We start from the raw sequence: 17,102 nt of genomic DNA, 5'->3' as shown, positions 1-17,102 counted from the left end.
TCCCTGTCTTCCCACTGCTGCATATTAGCCCAAGGAGAGCGCGAGTGGCACGGAACTGGCCCACTCAACTCCTCGCTCTCCCTGGGGACCCAGAGACAGAGGAAACCGCCCTTGTCGAGGTTTTAGGTAGCGGCAACATTCTCTGCCCGGCAGAGCAGCTCCCTCCATCCCCGGATCTGAGGGCCTCTTGCACTTGCGCTTTCCTCCAGGTTTTGGCAGGAGCCTGGACAGGCTGGGTGGCTGCCCTGCTGCCAGCTCCACGGTGCTGCCTAGATGGGGGCTGCTGCGTTGGCTGCACGGGAGCGGTGGCGGCAGCAGGGGGCACCCTCGGCAACGAGCTGGCTGAGGTGGGCCGTCAGCGGCTGGGTGAAGGCAGCAGCTGCACGCCGAGGCAGGATGTTTCTTACCTCAGTCTGCTTCTGGGCAGCGGAGAACTGCTGGGCAAAGTTCTCCACTGCGTCGCCGAAGTGGCCGGTCTGGGACATGGGGGCATTCAAGGAACGTGTCTTGTCTACCTCGCGCATGTCGACCAGACACAGCCACAGATGGCGTTTCTGGACCACTGTAGTGGCCATCGCACAACCCAGAGACCGCGTTGTGACCTTCGTCGCTCGTGGCGCGAGGTCCATCACGATACAGAGTTCTTTCAGAACTTCCGGGTCATGACCACCCCTGTGCAGATCCTTCCGTGCCTTGGCCTGATGAACCTGCAACAACGCCAAAGCGTGTACTGCAGACGCAGCTTGTCGGCATTGGGACACAGCTGCATCCCAACTGACCGCTCCACTGGGGGGGGCGATCACCGTAACTCCCTGGCTGTGCCGCTGTCAAGGGTGGTGAAGGAGGAGGAGCCACTGGGGCAGTTTCTGGCAGTGAAAGGTGCTTTCCACATCCCAGTAAGCTCCTCATGCACTTCCGGGAAGAAAGGTACCAGGGTGGGGCCCTGAGAACCAGCGCGAGCCACCCTTAAATACTGTCGTCCAGCCTCGAGGGCCCGGGAAGCAGTGGAGGTTTCCACTTGATCCCGATCACCTCGGCGGCCTGGGCAAGCATAGCCACCATTTCTAGATCTTTATCCAGTACATTCAACGCCTGGTAGACGCAGAGCAACCGGATCTTCACTTCCAGAAATGTCTGGCTCACCTTCCGATGCAGCGATTGACTTCTGATCATCAGGGCCCAAGAGGGTACAGCTGATACCCCACGTGAGGGTCCAGACTGCCCCTTTGCAGCTCCACTGGTTGCAGAGTTTAAGCTTTGTGTCACAACGAAATGGAGCCCACCTGTCTGCAGCCAGGATGAGAACCAAGTCGAGCAAACACAAGCTCCGCCTCCTTTTTTCAAGGCGACAGAGCCCGCCCATCACTCCGAGATGACCATCTCCCCGCGAGGAAATGATTCATCCACAACCGCCACCTCAGCGTGCTAAGCCCAGGCACACGAGGCAACGATTGTGACCATCACCTAACACCAGGTAACAACCGCATCCAGAAACACACGGGTGTACGTCGTCTGAAGCAAGACCCACGCTATCTTCCAAGACGCGTCGAGTTTGCCAGACGTAACGTCGTCTTTAAAAAGACGCACCCGCGAATGCTCTTTTAGTGCTGAGGCAAGAGGGGATAGCCGTTTTGCACACAAACAGGGAGGTAGTGCAGCCTGATTGTGGCAATCCACTCGACGCAGGAAAACGACCTCCGCTGAAACGCTGTACTCCAACACTCGTAGATCGTCTTTGGAGTAGAACAGTCACGCTCGGCTCCGAAGCGAAAAGCTGAATATGCGCTGCACCCGCTGCTTATTTATACGCGCGCTGTGATCAGCGGCAGCTGGATGCGATAAGCGCATGCCAATCTTCAATTGGCTCGTTTAGATACACTCGAAGTAGATTGGTCTCTCGGAGCGAGATCCCAATTCGTCGGTCATCCGACGTGACTCGGAGTGACCGACTGAAAGGGAACTGAGTGTTATTATGATTGAATACATTATTATAATACTATTGTTGTACGGTTATGATTTTAGGCCATTTTTTCATTAATGACTCTTTCGCTGTCTCCAGTCAGCTGCCTGCAAGTTGTTACATTATGAAATTAGATTTTGATTACTCAAAAATAATTTAATTATAATAAAATTTTATTAATAATTTAATTTTGTTTTTAAATAAAATGTTTTAGATTTCAGTTACAAATGAAAATCAGATAATTAATAGGATAATTAATAGATGGCTGACTTTTATATTTATTCACATGACATGGTTAGATTCTGTCAAGGGTGTGATAAGCAGGAGAGCACACGACTAATATAAATGAAAATAAAGCGTTTTAATCCACATTTAGAGATGAAAATAAACGATATAATTACAGGCAGGCAGGCAGACAGGACAATATCACACGTAAACACGGACGAGATCGGACAAACGGAACTGAAAACACAGGACTTAAATACACGGGGTGAATGACTAAATTAACAAGACACAGTTGAAGACAATGATACAATTAACTAAAAGTAGGTTACACTGAACACATGGCATGAGACAGAAACTATAACAAAGTCCAAAGACATGACAGATTCAGATGGTAAATATTGTATTTTATGTTGGGTGTTCATATTACAGATAATTACCATGTTTAACATGAACCACTTAAAAATTTGATATTAATCAAACTAAATATTAAACGTTATTTGTTGTTACTACTGTAAATATGTATTTAATTATTATTTGATCTTCTTTAATGCCTTCAGAATGCTTTCTTATTAAAGTGATTTTGTTTCTGTATTTTAAAATCAGCTTTTATAATTTTTTTATATTGATTGACATTCTAAAGACATGCCATTAGAGGATTACGGTAGTTGACATATAGTTAAAAACTTACTAATAGTTTTAATAGAATTTTTAAAGTGGAATCTGACATCGCTGCGTTCAAAATTGAACTGAAAATTATATGCTGGTTTCATCTAGCCGTGAGCAACTGGCCCCAACTGGTTTCTCCCAAGGGTTTTTTTTGCTTCCTTGCTGCTGTCGCTTCTGGCTTGCTTAGTTGGGGGACACTTAATTTCTAGGGATTTTCATTGATTTGATTAGAAAGATCCTATTGAAACTGAGCTGGTCTAGACAACAACATCCCTGCATTTCAATAATGAAATGCCTTTGTCATTATACATTACTTACACTCTATTTTCCAAATTTGGTAGATACAATATGTATTGTTAAAAGCGGTATATAAATAAAGGTGACTGACTGATTGATTGATTGAATAAATTGTCATTTTTAATTTGTAAACAAACAAATAAAACTTGGATTGAACAAGGTCTATTTCTCAAGAAAAGAAACTGATGGAGTAGATGAGCATTATTTAACATGTATATGCCACATTTTGTGAAGTGACCCTTCAATGACCCTTTAATTTTTTAGAATGTCACACGACAATTAATTTTTCTTTGTGCAAGGTAAAATTTGAACAGCTTAAGCCCATCTAACCTGGTTGTGTCAAAGTTCATAGAAACATCTACTGTTGGTGGCCAGAGTCAACAGTATATATATATATATATATATATATATATATATATATATATATACATATTAGCTTTTGACCTGACTGACACAACATGACTCGTTTACATCCAGTGTAGACAAAACGTTAGTGACAATAGTGTGTCACAGATATTTTAAAAAGCTGTCTTGCTGGGCACTTGAGTAGTTTTTTGTACAGAGCTAATATAGAAGCAGTCAGAGAAAAGCCATTTAGACAGACAGAGAGACTAAACACTGAGATAGGAAAAAGTTACCACTAAAACATCGTACTGAGTCACCCCAAGAAATCACTTGAAACTTTCCAGCTTTCTTTCACCTCCAAAGGGTTTCTTGTTTAGCCAGAAAATGTATTCGCCTCTGCTTTCAATCCATGACATATGTCAAATTAACAGCATGGCTCGTTGTTTGTCTCCATAGCAGGGTGGAAATGCAGTTGGCTACATTAATCTCGTCTTGGGCGGCACTGCTCAGAAGACTAAAGCTGGTGCTCTAATAATGAACAACAACAGGACTGAGTACACTTGACGTACCATTAGCTGTCCTTTCCTTTCATTATAGCTAATAAATGTACTTTGTATTAGGGGGAGCCTGTACTGCCAGGGCCTGTGTGTGTGCGTGCGGGCAGGGAGTAAATGGTTGTGGCACTGTGGATCCTAATGGCTATAATGTGATACAGTGGGTTCATAATTCAGGTTGGGATGCAGGGTGATTAAATCTTCATTACCAGCAGACTGTTTCCTCTCCTGTAATTTATATTACTCTTTATTTTAAATGATGGATGGAACCAAGCAGTTTATGGCTTCAAAAACAAAGCATGAGAATCAGCAAATCCAGCTAAGAAGAGAAAAGAGGACAGACTATCTGTAATGAAAATTACTTCTGATTGTTCTAGGAAAAGCATAACAAAAGCTGGTGAAAATATCCAACTATAGGCTAAATAAACTCTTCTAGTATATACTGTTTGGATTTGAATAAACAGGGTGTAGGGAACATGACATAAATGCACAGGACATAAAGTTCACATTAAAGCACGTTTGGCTTGTCAAGCCTGCCAAAGCATGACTCCTCACTGCTGTTTACTCTTGCCTCTCGGCTGTTTGACACAGGGGTGAAGTGTCAAAATGGCAGTCTGGGTATACAATCTGCACAGATGACATCAAGTCAAGCTGTTCTCATTGGCAAGTCTTTCAAAAAGTAGATTACTTGCCAACAGAGAACTTAATTTTACATTTTTTTTTGTTTGTGTGTTTGTTTTTACCAAAGGTGACTATGGAAAAAATAAGACAGCTTTTACACCAGGTACTAAACATTTACCTGAGCTATTGAACTTACTCGCTTTATGTCTTTTCCAAACGTTTCGCTGAAGCTGGTCCCCAAAATCTCAAACTGAACATGGGAATTTGATCCATTGTCCATGAAGTCCATAATTCCGGTGAGACCAGTTATACGGCCCTGTGGAACAAAACTGTCTGAATCAATACACAATAAAGTGACACAGTAAAAGAACTGAGCCAGATCAAAGTGCAGTGTGCTCTACCCTTTATACATTGAATTTTACCAATTACAATTTCAAACCTTGACAATAAGAATGGCCATATGGCCTGAAGACACTGAGAGACAGGCTTGGCTTAGTTAGCATTATCACTATTTTCTCAATCTGTGCTGCATTTTGTATGTGGTCACACATTTAAGACAAGTTCTAGTTTTTAGAAGTAGCTGTATGTTCGGTGTTTAAAAATTATATAAAAAAGGTCAGTATGTTAGTCAGATAATAATTTTTATTTCATAATTCTCTAAATGATTTATTAGTATGATTTAAACAAAAAACTCTTTTTTTCTTGAATTGGTTTCGTAGTGCAACCTTATTTGACACTGGTCACACCAGTTATCACACCACTTCTCAGATTCATACCTCAACACATGATTTCACAATGGCAAAACTATACCACATATACAGTAATTCCATGACCATGACGACATTTTTCTTTTTATTGATGTGACAAGACACCTTGGAAGAGAATGGGTTTAAGTGCTAAACAACAAAAACATTATTGACGTTAATGGGGCTGCATTGATTTTTTTTTCACTTCGTGGGTTTTAAAGATAGTGATGTGTAATTCATAATCAATGGCTTTCTGTCATTTTGACATCTAAAACATATATCTTGCATGTTGTTTTTTCTTCACACAGTAAATAATCACAAGGAATACAAAACCTGAGGTAAAGCACCTCTATAGAAACAGACAGGAGGGGAGACTAAGGATTTGGGGAGAGAAAGAGAAGATTCAAGAAGTAGTGTAATGGAATAATGTTCATTAACTTCTCAGGCAAACTAGACTTACAAAATTAGACTTGCAAAATTAGGCATACAACATTTTTAGGGACGTCGCGACAAACAGTATAGAGATGTCACGTTCTTTGTATGTAGGTATTTATTTATTTAAATTCAGAAAAGGGCTGACCTTGTGAAATATTAATCTTACTTTGGCCACAAAGTACTTGTCTTTTCATCATACAAATTCAAAGGTCAGAGTTCACCAACCATGAAGTTTTACACAATGTAATATAAAAAACATATATGCATTTTATGTAGATTCTATTAATCGAAATGAATAACTAATTACAAAATTATGTGAAATAATCATAATATTATCATAGTCCTGATTGGCATGGATTATTCAGCAAATGATAAACTGGTTACAAATATCTATTTAACAAGCAGGTTTATTACAGCTTATAAAGCTTATATAAAGCTATTAAAAATGTTTATTGAAAAAAAAAAAAAAAAACATGATAAACATGAGATAACATGAGATCAGAAAAATATGGCCTTTGCAGCAAATTTAAATTAAAAACAACAAAAAAAAAAACCTTAAATAAATACTTCTTAAACAACACTGTTAAACAAAAAAAGTTATTTAAAATAAATATTAATGTTTTCAGTCACTTTATTTTAAGGTCTAAGGTCACTTTATTTTAACGACTTTTGCTTCAATAAACTCCTAATTCCTTTAAGTTTAGGTATTGGGAAGGATTAAGGATGTAGATTATGGCCATGAAAAATTTCTACTTTATATTAGTAATAAACAGCTAATATGTTAATAATGCTAATAAGCAACTAGTTAACTGGTCCCTACACCGAAGTGTTGCCATGTTTTCCTTACTATTCTAGAGTGGTGTGAGTAGCTCAAAACTTAAAAAGCATCAACCATGAAAGGCTTACAGCTTTGACTTCAGATCAAGCAATGATCTTACTGTAGAGAGGCGGCGGAAGGTTCAGAGACATATCTATCAGTGGAGTGTTCCTCTCAGGGCCGATTAGAGGCTTTCTGCAGTTCTGTGTGGCTCATATAACGTTAAAAGGCCGTGAAATTGAGGAACACACACTAGACGGCTTGCTGCCCCTGAGAGCTCACGGAGACACGAGCTCGTAAGATGACACATCAGCTACTGCGGCCACCGCACCAACTATTGCACAGCTTTCAGTGGCCCCTAAGAGAGCTCTGTGTGAGGGCAACCAGCAGCTATCTCAGCTTGACCGCTGTGCTGGTGTTCAAGAGAAATGCAATTGCAGCAGTGAGAGGGGAAGGCAGCAAAACAACCTAGATGAAAGCAATTTGCATTTCAAAAAGCCATATGTCTGGGACCTGATGTAAAGCAAAGGAAACTATCATCTTGTCACAGTTGCTTTTATTCAACTACTCTCCATCTTGCCACTTCTAGTCTTGCATGCTAGATGTGACACCCCGCCTGCCCCTCCCCCCATCAGTTTGACAGACAGCTCTGAAAAAAATTCTTAACATCAAACACATCGTACCTTTTGGATCGTTTCCAGCATGGACCAGCCTCCGTTCCAGGGCTTGGTTGACTTCCTGATGCAGTTGAGGCTGGCCATACTGTGCCACTTCCGATCTTCTAATTTCCGGTAGAATGCATTAGCCAGCATCAACACACTATCATAAAGGTACAAATTGGACACCTGAAATCAAAAAGAAAAAAAATATAGTCATGTATTAAAATATTTTTTTAAAAGCCAAAATAATGTTTTTATTTAGCTGAAACTGTCGAAAATTCACATAAAATACTTAATAATCAATTATTTAATTATAATAAATACTTTAATAAAAGTGAATTTGCATTACAAGTCTTGAATATCAATGTTGTATTCATAGAATTACAACATAAATTCTGGAAATTATGTGAAAACCTAAAAGAATTTGAAATATAACATATAAATAGTCAATTTTTGTCATTTTGATTCGTCTGCCCATTAAGCACTAGTATGTTAAACCTGCAACAGGTTTTTCAGGGAGGCGTCAGTCAAATAGATTTTTTTCATGTACAAGATGTTTCTGGATCAACATCCCTGTTGATCCTGGATCAACATTTCAGTTAACCAATTAGAACTGAGGGATAACCTACAAGAAATGTCAGTTTTAGACTTTCAATCAGGGTTAGGCGCTTCTACTTAATAATAAGCTATGATTACCTCTCATTTTAGGAATAGATTACGGGCAGAGTTAGGTTTAGGTGTAAGTCTATATTTTTGGATGACAATTTTGATCCAGGATCAACAAAAGATGTTTGTGAAATTATATTTTTACATTTTTTTAGATTTTTTTAATCAAAAATAAATATGCAAGACATCATTTGTCTAAAATGATATACATATTCAGAAATGACCTTCAAAATGTAATTCAAGTTATGAGCTGTACGCTCCAACGATGTATCCAGCACACTGTCTGCTGAATGTGCATCAGGAAGTGTCATCTGTCCATGACCCACAGTTCAAATCAAACTTTCATGGCTATTTCTAATCCAAGTATGACATTTGCTGAGTGTTACAACCTGCTAGGTGTCAGTTATCATTCCAGCTGATGTATAAAACATAGTACCTGTCCCTACTACACAGACAACTGCTTCCTGATCACTGAATGACGGGCACGCTAGTTGAGCTGACAGGTCCATACAGGAAGACATTTGTCACACTTTAGTGGAACTGACCATCAGCTAAAGCACGTTGGTGGTATTAGCAAAAGCTATGTGGGTGACTCGAGTGATTGCTTGTTTCTTGAGTGACAGGGAAAGGCACACAAAAGTGGATGCTTGTGTTGACAGTGCAGATTTTCAGACGAAAAGCTGACAGGTTTGTCACTGCTGTGAACTAGTGGTTTGCTTGTCAAGGTGATTAAACATCAAAGAACATTTAACCCTCATTTTTATGAATAATTGAGGCGTAAGCCCCCAGAGGATGTGCAAAGCTCAGCCATCTGTCCCCTACTATGAAACTAGTGTTCATGCGGGTTCAAGCAGATTTGTGGACGTCACAGCAAAACACTTGGGCACAATAACTAGATTTGTGGATAACTGTATAATAAAAGGTAATCGCAAATTGAAATTAAATCTAGGTTTCAATTGTTACGAAAACACAAATAAAATAGATTTCAGACCAAAAGGACTTTCCATTGACTTAGTTATGTTGGATTAAAAAGTAGTTCAGATAGATAACCATGCTATGTCTGGTGATGCTGACTGCTAGATCTTTAACCTAGTTAAGAAGTTTGGTAAGGAGTCTAGGGAAATCAGCATAACTAGTATCCAAAACCTAACTTTTGCACAACTTAGACCAGAAAGGCTGGTCATTTATAGCTAAACCAAAAATTCCCTGACTTCCAAACCACCTACCCTATACCTAACTTAAGTGTCAACAAAAAACAGATTTGAAAGAAAAATGCATTTGCTCTAATATCTACATGTAATATACAAATATACTGCTGTACCATTTATCTACTAAGCAAGTTTACTACATCCAAAACAACATATGAAGCAGGTAATGTGATGGCATTTGTTTTCAAATGCACTAAAAGTGTTCGGAGATCATAAGAATAAAAATAGTAATGTACAATCAACAGCATGAAAATAAGTCTTTAGTAATGGATAATCTAATTAATTTTTGATTTATAAATTGGTAACAAAGGATGTTAACTGGATAGGCATCTTTCTGGAGTTTTGTAAGTAGAGCCACCAATAAAGTATTATGACTTTAATGTAGTCTCCCTGCTGAATTAATGTGTGATTAAATGCATGATTACTAAATAATACATCCTTCTTTAGAAATAAACACAAGCGTGAACCTTAAATTATAAAGATATTTTGAGAGCGAGAGAGAGAAAGAGAGAATATAATACCAATGATCTTTTTATGAGTAAATTGACAGCAACCCTTTTATTGAAAATAATGGTCTTGCCAGCAGTGTTGGTAAACAGGTATTATTAGGCACTTTTGGTATCTGTTTAGATGCATGCAGTGAATTTTAATGTTTTGAGAGTGAGAACAGATTGGCATTAGATTACTCAACTGACATGCATTGTTATTATCATCAGTCTCAAGGTACATCAATGGTAAATTGAATAATTTTACCTTTTTTACTGTGTTTTTACTAAATAAATGCAGCCTTGGTGATCATACGTTGGACTGTAATATGCGTTTAATAAATAGTAGCATCACAGAGAATGCATAAAAATACATTTCCACACTAACACTTTTACCTAAAACCAAAAAAAAAAAAAAAAAAAAAAAAAAAAAGATAAAACCTCACATAAAAATGAATAAAGCAGCTGAGAGTCTGTGTCCCTATGTCTCTAAAAGGTGGTTATATCCATATATCTCTAGAGGTTGGTTTGAGACTGCATATGGATTTGATCTTCTATAAAGTATCATAAACCTTATGATGATGATGATGATGATGCCGTTTCTATTGTTTCTATGGTTACTGACCTCCAGCGACTGCAGGTAGCCCTCCTGAGGGTCACAGAGCAATGAGGAGATGCGGTGGTTGTTCCTCATACAGCTCACACTGCTGTCCTTCCACAGAGGGAAAATCTGCCTGACGACCGTCATCCTTCCCAAGGAACTGTGGGCTAGCTCCATAATCTCAGTATCACTGATCTCCTAAACTCACACAGAAACAAAATACAATCATACTTCTTTATAAAACAGTTAAATCACATGCTAATATAGAGCGATGTCACATGCCATCTGTGCAATATTGCTCACGCTGGAGAATAATCTACGTTGTTATAAATAACAATGAAGTGGTACTCTAATGCTTTTAATTAGGGAACACATAACATGCTAACACAAAACTCTGTGAAAAACTAGATCAAAACTCAAATATGCTTCACATGTGAAATGCTATTGGTCTTTTAAAAGGCCGCAGGACATTGAGGAAAGGTACTCAGAGAAGAATATGAAACAATCAATATACAAGCAATTTTGAAGCAGTATTGGGAAGGCTGGGCTGGGTGTAGCTGTGTATTAGTACAGCAAATTGGGTTATTTAAAAATACTGTTAGAACAATTAAAGGCGATAGAAATGGTTTTCAATAAGAGAACAAATTCATGGAAAAAAAAATTTAGATTCAACATCTCTCCCTTTAACATCTTCTGAGTGTAGAAATTTGAGACAAAGGTATTGTTTGAGAAGAATTCACAACATTATACATAATAGTTAACAATGTTGTACACTTCAACTCAGAGGCAGTACCACAAAACTGTTATACTAAAGAAAAATATCAGAAATACAGGCAGGGTTGACCAACAACAAAAATATTAGCAGTAGAAACAAACTGACAAAATGTGAAATTGTATGAGCAAAAAATGATAATAATTAAAAAAAAATATTACTGTAGAATTCTTGTAATAAGTTACAGCGGCAGATAGCAAATTTTCCATGGGACAATATAGTATTGTTTGTCCTGTTTTAGCTTTTTGCATTTACAGTGATCACTCGCAAAGTCAAGATGGCAGATACTGTGTAAATAAATTAGGCTAAACAGCTCTGTTGCTAAAATATTTATCATCAAGATGTTGTTCAGCCATTATTTATAGTCCAGCCTGAAAACTTTCACAGGTACACTCTAAAAATTCTGGGTTATTTAGTTTTTACTCAAATTCTGGGTTCAGCATGGGCCATTTTATTGGGTTATTTTTAAATATTTTTACCCAGGTGCTGAGTAGTTTTTCTTATTATTAGTTTTTTACCCAAATTCTGGGTTCAGCTTGTTGTATCAATTTATCCTGTAATTTATTTATTTATAAAAGGGTATTATTTACCTAGATGCTGGGCAGTTTTACATACACATTATGAAACCCCTCACATACCTACCCAGCGCTGGATCAGTGTAACCTAACGTTGGGTAAACTGGGCCAAGCTGGTTAAAACTGGATTTGTCAGCAGTCTTTTTGTGTTCTGTTCCGAGAGAAAACTTACTGATTGGAAATTTTAATTATCACTGTATAAATAGGAAAATGTCTGTGTAGATGGAATTGGGTGAGAGATAACACTATATTTCCTGCAAAAGAAGAAAAAGTTAGCACAAAAAGAGACCTTAAAATCTAACATCCTTTTCCCATTCCAATGTATGTCCTCTTATATTCCCCCTGTGACTCTTGGTTCAAAGGATATAAGTTTACGCTAAAAGCCTACTAGTGTTCTCCCTGCACTGATGGGTTTTGCGATGCTCCTTGTAATTGCACAGTCTGCTGTTTCAAACATCTGGGGAAAAAGCAGTACCTTCTGCAAACAAGTTCTCACTCCCAACTAGTCATATATAGATGTTTGGTCATGTTTTAGCACACGGATACCTTGTGATTTTTCTTGATGCAGGGAACCCGCTGCTTTCAACAGCATCCTTATTTATAACCATTGCGTATGCACAAAATAGGGCTAAAAGATGCACGCCACTTCCTACACAAAAGGTGGGATTTACCTTTGTTTGAAATTGAACATTTGCGAACTCTGAATCATGTGTACAAACTGTTTCCTGGAGGGATATAAATAAATTAAGTAGAAAAAAATAGATTTTGAGCTCCGTTTTCATGTCGATATACAGTACACATTTACATTAAATATTAAACTCTGACATTATATAAAATTATTACACAGAAGTTAAATCAAAATTATATGAAATTATATATATGGGAAATTATATATATGGGATATGGGTTTTGGCAATAAAATTGAATGTATGGCACAACTGGCATTTATAGTCCATATTTCATATTTCCTTAATATCTTATACCTTCAATGATGTTAAACAGTATCACATGGCTGGGAATATGCATGGAAATGCAGATGAGGTTATGCATAATAAAACTAGGTGTTGTAAGCTCCATATTTGTTTATTATGGGATGGAGTCGGGTGGATTTGCACGTAGACACAATCTTCCCCTAACTAGGATTTATAAAGGGATTTTTGGTTTTGGTTGAGTTTTGTGCATACGAAAATCTAGCTTTTGAGAGTGTGTACACTTTTAATATGAAATATGGCTTTTAGTATGAAATTTTATAAATGAGGCCCCAGTTCTTTTCAATAATCAAGGGAATCCAGTCAGACCGAATGGGGTTGAATTGAGTCAGCAATGCGTCGCCTCTCTTTCAGAGGTAAAATCTATGAATTGCAAATGACCTTGAACTTGCGAGCAAATGAATGGTTTCAGCTGTCTGCTTGTTAACGACTCCTAATTAATACCATTAACACATAAAATATGCCCAATCATCATAATTTACAGCAGCGAGCTGCAAGAAAAGCTTACATTTTCAAAAACCTGTAATACTCAATAAAAAGTGCGTCGTCTGCTCAGACCCTGATGTGACACTAAGCACTTTTCCACTCCAATAATGGCTTTTATAAATACTAGCATTGGGGTGTATTTAAAACTTATGCATACTCTACAATCACATCCGTACATGCGTACGCACTTTTATAAATGAGGCCCCAGGTGTAAATGTCCTCCAAAATGCATTTAAGACAGATATAAACCTGATCGCAAACCACTTCAGGAGGTGGTCTGGGCCGCATTTCAGACAAAACTGGACAAGTGAAAATGCATCTGGTTGTTGAAACCACGTTTGTCACTCCAGAAATGTAAAAATAATAAACATGTGAGACGAGTGAATGAGCATCTCTTCAACAAGCCGATCGCAAACTGCCACGAAAGAAACTGAAAGACGCAGACGGTCAATGCATAATTATCTATATTAAAGATAGTGAGACAAACTTATCTTTCCAGTGCTCATGCCGTGCGCTCTCCTATTGCATTCTTTGATCTTGAAATCAAGTCTTTGATCTGATGCTTTCCTGTAGCTCAAATAGTAGAGTGTGGCGCGAGCAATGCAAAGATCATGGGTTTGATTACCAGGAAAAGAGCGGATAAAATGTAAAACTGTAACTTGAATGCAATGTAAGTCACTTTGGATAAAAGCGTTTGCTAAATGTGTAAATTAAATTAAATATAGCATGGGAATTTGAGATTGGATTTATATCCATTTTGTGACGACACATTTATGTGGCCATAATGGAATGGAAAGGTTTTAACTCAGATAGATATCCGATCAATGAAAATGCATGAAATGACCAGGTGGAAACAAGTTCTTTAACTCAAAAGGAAACAATAAAAACACAAATGACAGAGACCTATCACGAGAGTACTTTTTTACGCAAAACAAAAAAGCAACACGCATTTATTGAACAATTTGTCTCCTCTGGTTCAGCGTAGGGCCATTTTGGACAATATCAGAGTGATGAATTATAATGTGCTATTCGTTATTTTTTTTTTTTTTCTGTACAAAAAGCATTCTCAAAAAGTATTTCATCAATAATATATAAATTATGTTCAGAAGAGGAACGGAGAATGGCATGGAGGTAAGTGATTAATGATGAGATTTTCCCCTTTAATAGGCAAAGGGGATTATATCTGCATTTATACTGCAGTTATTGATGACCATTTATTTATTTATTTCATAAATAAGCAAAAACTAAGTTATTAAGGCATTAACTAGCATATCATTAAAACACCATATTCAGTGCAAAATTTACTACTGTTCAGCTAATGAGGAAAACTACGTCCCCTTTAGACAGATACATGTTCGTTTTTTAGGAAGACCACGATAGATTTTGTTCTTGGCTCAAACAAAAATAGAAAAAACACTTCATGTACTGTATGATTTCTGAGATGTGATCGACGCACATATTTTCTTAGAATAGCTCTGTTTTCTCTTTTTAAGGTCAACTAGTATAATTGCAAAGCAATAGAAGATACTATTTATAAGGAAATTAATCATTTGAAGTTTTAGTCTCAAGCTGTTTGTCAGATGAGTGGCAATGGAGAAAGTGTAGACAATACTACCTAGTGTCTCCTATACAAATTCAATCACATCTATGCATTGTGTAGTCAGCAGGAGGAGATGGTAATATTTAACAGCAACATGTGGTGCTTCACAGCATGTTTAACTGGAAAGCTTCATCCTTCACAATTAACTTAAACAAAATCTGGGCCTTCCACAACTCACAGATTGACTTACTGAAATTTCAATCACATTTGATCGATTAAACACCATCTGCTTTTGTGTAATTTGCTTTAAAGATGAATCAAAGATGGTTGTCGGATGTTTATGTGCTGGCTATCATGGCTACAATACGTGGGGAGAATTGCTGTGTTACAAGCCTCTGTTTATGTCATTACGGACATAGCATTTTAAACCGGCGTTTCCTCAGTAGGCTGAATAAAATTGCATCATTTCATCATCATTATTATGCAGATTTGATCCACCACCATTTCTAAGGCATACTAACCTCTTCCTACAATATTTTGTAAGTTTGCCTTTATGTCTAGGCATTTGCCTTTAGGTCCGTTATTCATGATATTGCTTTAATGACTATATAATGATTATACAATTAACTATATCCCACAATAAACAAACACCTTAATTTACTTCAGATTCATGAAAACATGATAGCATTCATTAAATAAATACAAATCTGACGTACTGATGCCATGTTACTGAGGATTACTGCTTTTTGACAATCACAAAAATACACACTCTAAAATGGATATATTATTTTAATAAAACTGTTATAATGTAGTTTTCTCTTACCATACATGACAAAATTTTGCTTACCTCAACAAATTTAATGAATGGCTATGCTCTTTTATGTTGTCGTGTCACCTGGACAACAGCATTTTTTGAGATTTAATAAGTTGAAACAGTTTTATGTCTCAATTTTGGAACTTTAAAAATAGTTGATGACTGTTTTATGTTTAATATATATTTTTATGTTAATTAATCATATATGTGTCTATTTGTTAATGAGGATAGGTGGACTGGTGTTTGTTTGTTTGTTTGCTTGTTTACTGATTTTCATGGTGTTATTTGGTTAATAATGCCATGTTTAAGATGATACATTTTAGGCATCTTTGCTATTCCTTAAGCTCTGCGAGATAATAGAACACAATCATGAATTATGAGTAAATTGAGTACATAAAAAATACATAAAAATGAGTTTAGTACTGTAATCATGACAAATATTCAAATTAAATATGGGGAACTAAATATGTATACAAAGCTTTGTCTATTCAATTTATTTAAATGCTCGTTGTTCTTACATTTTCTTGACACTTTCTCAAGACAGGGATTTTTTATTAAAATGGGCCATGATGTTTGTTTCATTTCAGCAGGAAGTACTTTTATTAGGTACAATAAAATAACTTGATCACATACAGTGCAGAGGGCCATTTTTGACACTTTTTTTTCTTTTACATCATTTTATATGATTCCCAGTGAATTATGCTGTTACGTACTCCTTCTAGGATCACATATGGATTACTTTTTCTGCTTTTGTGGGATCAAGACTAGTGACAATTTTATTTTTATTTTTGTGTAGCTATGGATTATTGGGATTTATCCAATACCACTTCACTAATTTATGGATTGACTCGTTCTATGTTTATTGCTTATATAATGCACAATGATATGGAAAAGTTTATTTTTCTTATTTTCCTTTCCTTTTGTCTTGTTAAGCTGTTGAGAGGTGTCAAGTACTAACAAGTATTAAGCCTGCCAGAACCCAGTAAGAGTAAAACTTGCATCTGTTGAAACTGTTACAACCTACTCAGAACCAACTGTAGAGATTGGGAATTGTTTCATACAAATTTAGTTTGACACAGATTTTTGTGGGTGCTTGATTTGCATAATTCCCACTGAATGTTTGCATATTGTAGTCAATTTCAGGCTGCCACAAGCAGAAATAATCTATCACTGCATGCAAACACAAATGACATAAAAAATTAAGCCTGAAAGAGAGTGCAATTAATAGAAGAAAGCAGATGAGCATAAATAAGATTTTTACTTACCTCATTCACAAACACCCAGTGACTGTCTTTAGAGGCCAGGTTAGTTTCCACAGCCTATAGAGACACAAATATAAAATAAATCAATGTAAGCTTTTTGTGGCAGGAGTAAATTAGATGCCTGACATTAAAGAGACGGCTTGAATAAAGATGAGAGACAAAAGTATCTATATCTGCTGGATGTACATAATAAGCAATACCAGACCTAGTATCTAGTAACGTTCATCTTTAAAATAAAAAATAAATATTTTAGTCGATCTATTAGTTGGCAGTGTATACTCATACTGTAAACCACCTTCAGTTTGTACTATCTCTGTCATACCCATATCATTAAACAAATATGTGTCCCCATAAACACCCCCCCCGTCCACCACACACA

The 17,102-nt window shown here is 37.1% G+C and overlaps 1 protein-coding gene across 4 annotated transcripts in view; it reads right to left on the bottom strand.

The window, feature by feature from the left end:
- LOC122355390 (glutamate receptor ionotropic, delta-1-like) overlaps positions 1 to 16,837 on the bottom strand; it is a 53,579-nt gene extending 36,742 nt beyond the window's left edge. For all 4 annotated transcript variants that reach the window (XM_043253610.1, XM_043253612.1, XM_043253611.1 and 1 more), the window contains exons 1-4: positions 16,727 to 16,837; positions 10,310 to 10,483; positions 7,350 to 7,511; positions 4,865 to 4,984 (exon numbers count right to left, since the gene is read on the bottom strand). In XM_043253610.1, the coding sequence (XP_043109545.1) occupies positions 4,865 to 4,984; positions 7,350 to 7,511; positions 10,310 to 10,462 (435 nt within the window). In that variant the 5' untranslated portion in view covers positions 10,463 to 10,483; positions 16,727 to 16,837. The remainder of the gene's footprint in view (positions 1 to 4,864; positions 4,985 to 7,349; positions 7,512 to 10,309; positions 10,484 to 16,726) is intronic.
- Between the last annotated feature and the right edge of the window lie 265 nt (positions 16,838 to 17,102).

The sequence above is a fragment of the Puntigrus tetrazona genome, chromosome 12 (assembly GCF_018831695.1).
Source record: "Puntigrus tetrazona isolate hp1 chromosome 12, ASM1883169v1, whole genome shotgun sequence".
In the NCBI taxonomy this organism is placed as follows: domain Eukaryota; kingdom Metazoa; phylum Chordata; class Actinopteri; order Cypriniformes; family Cyprinidae; genus Puntigrus; species Puntigrus tetrazona.
The sequence above is the reverse complement of the archived record's forward strand: the minus strand, read 5'-3'. Positions and strand labels throughout refer to the sequence as shown.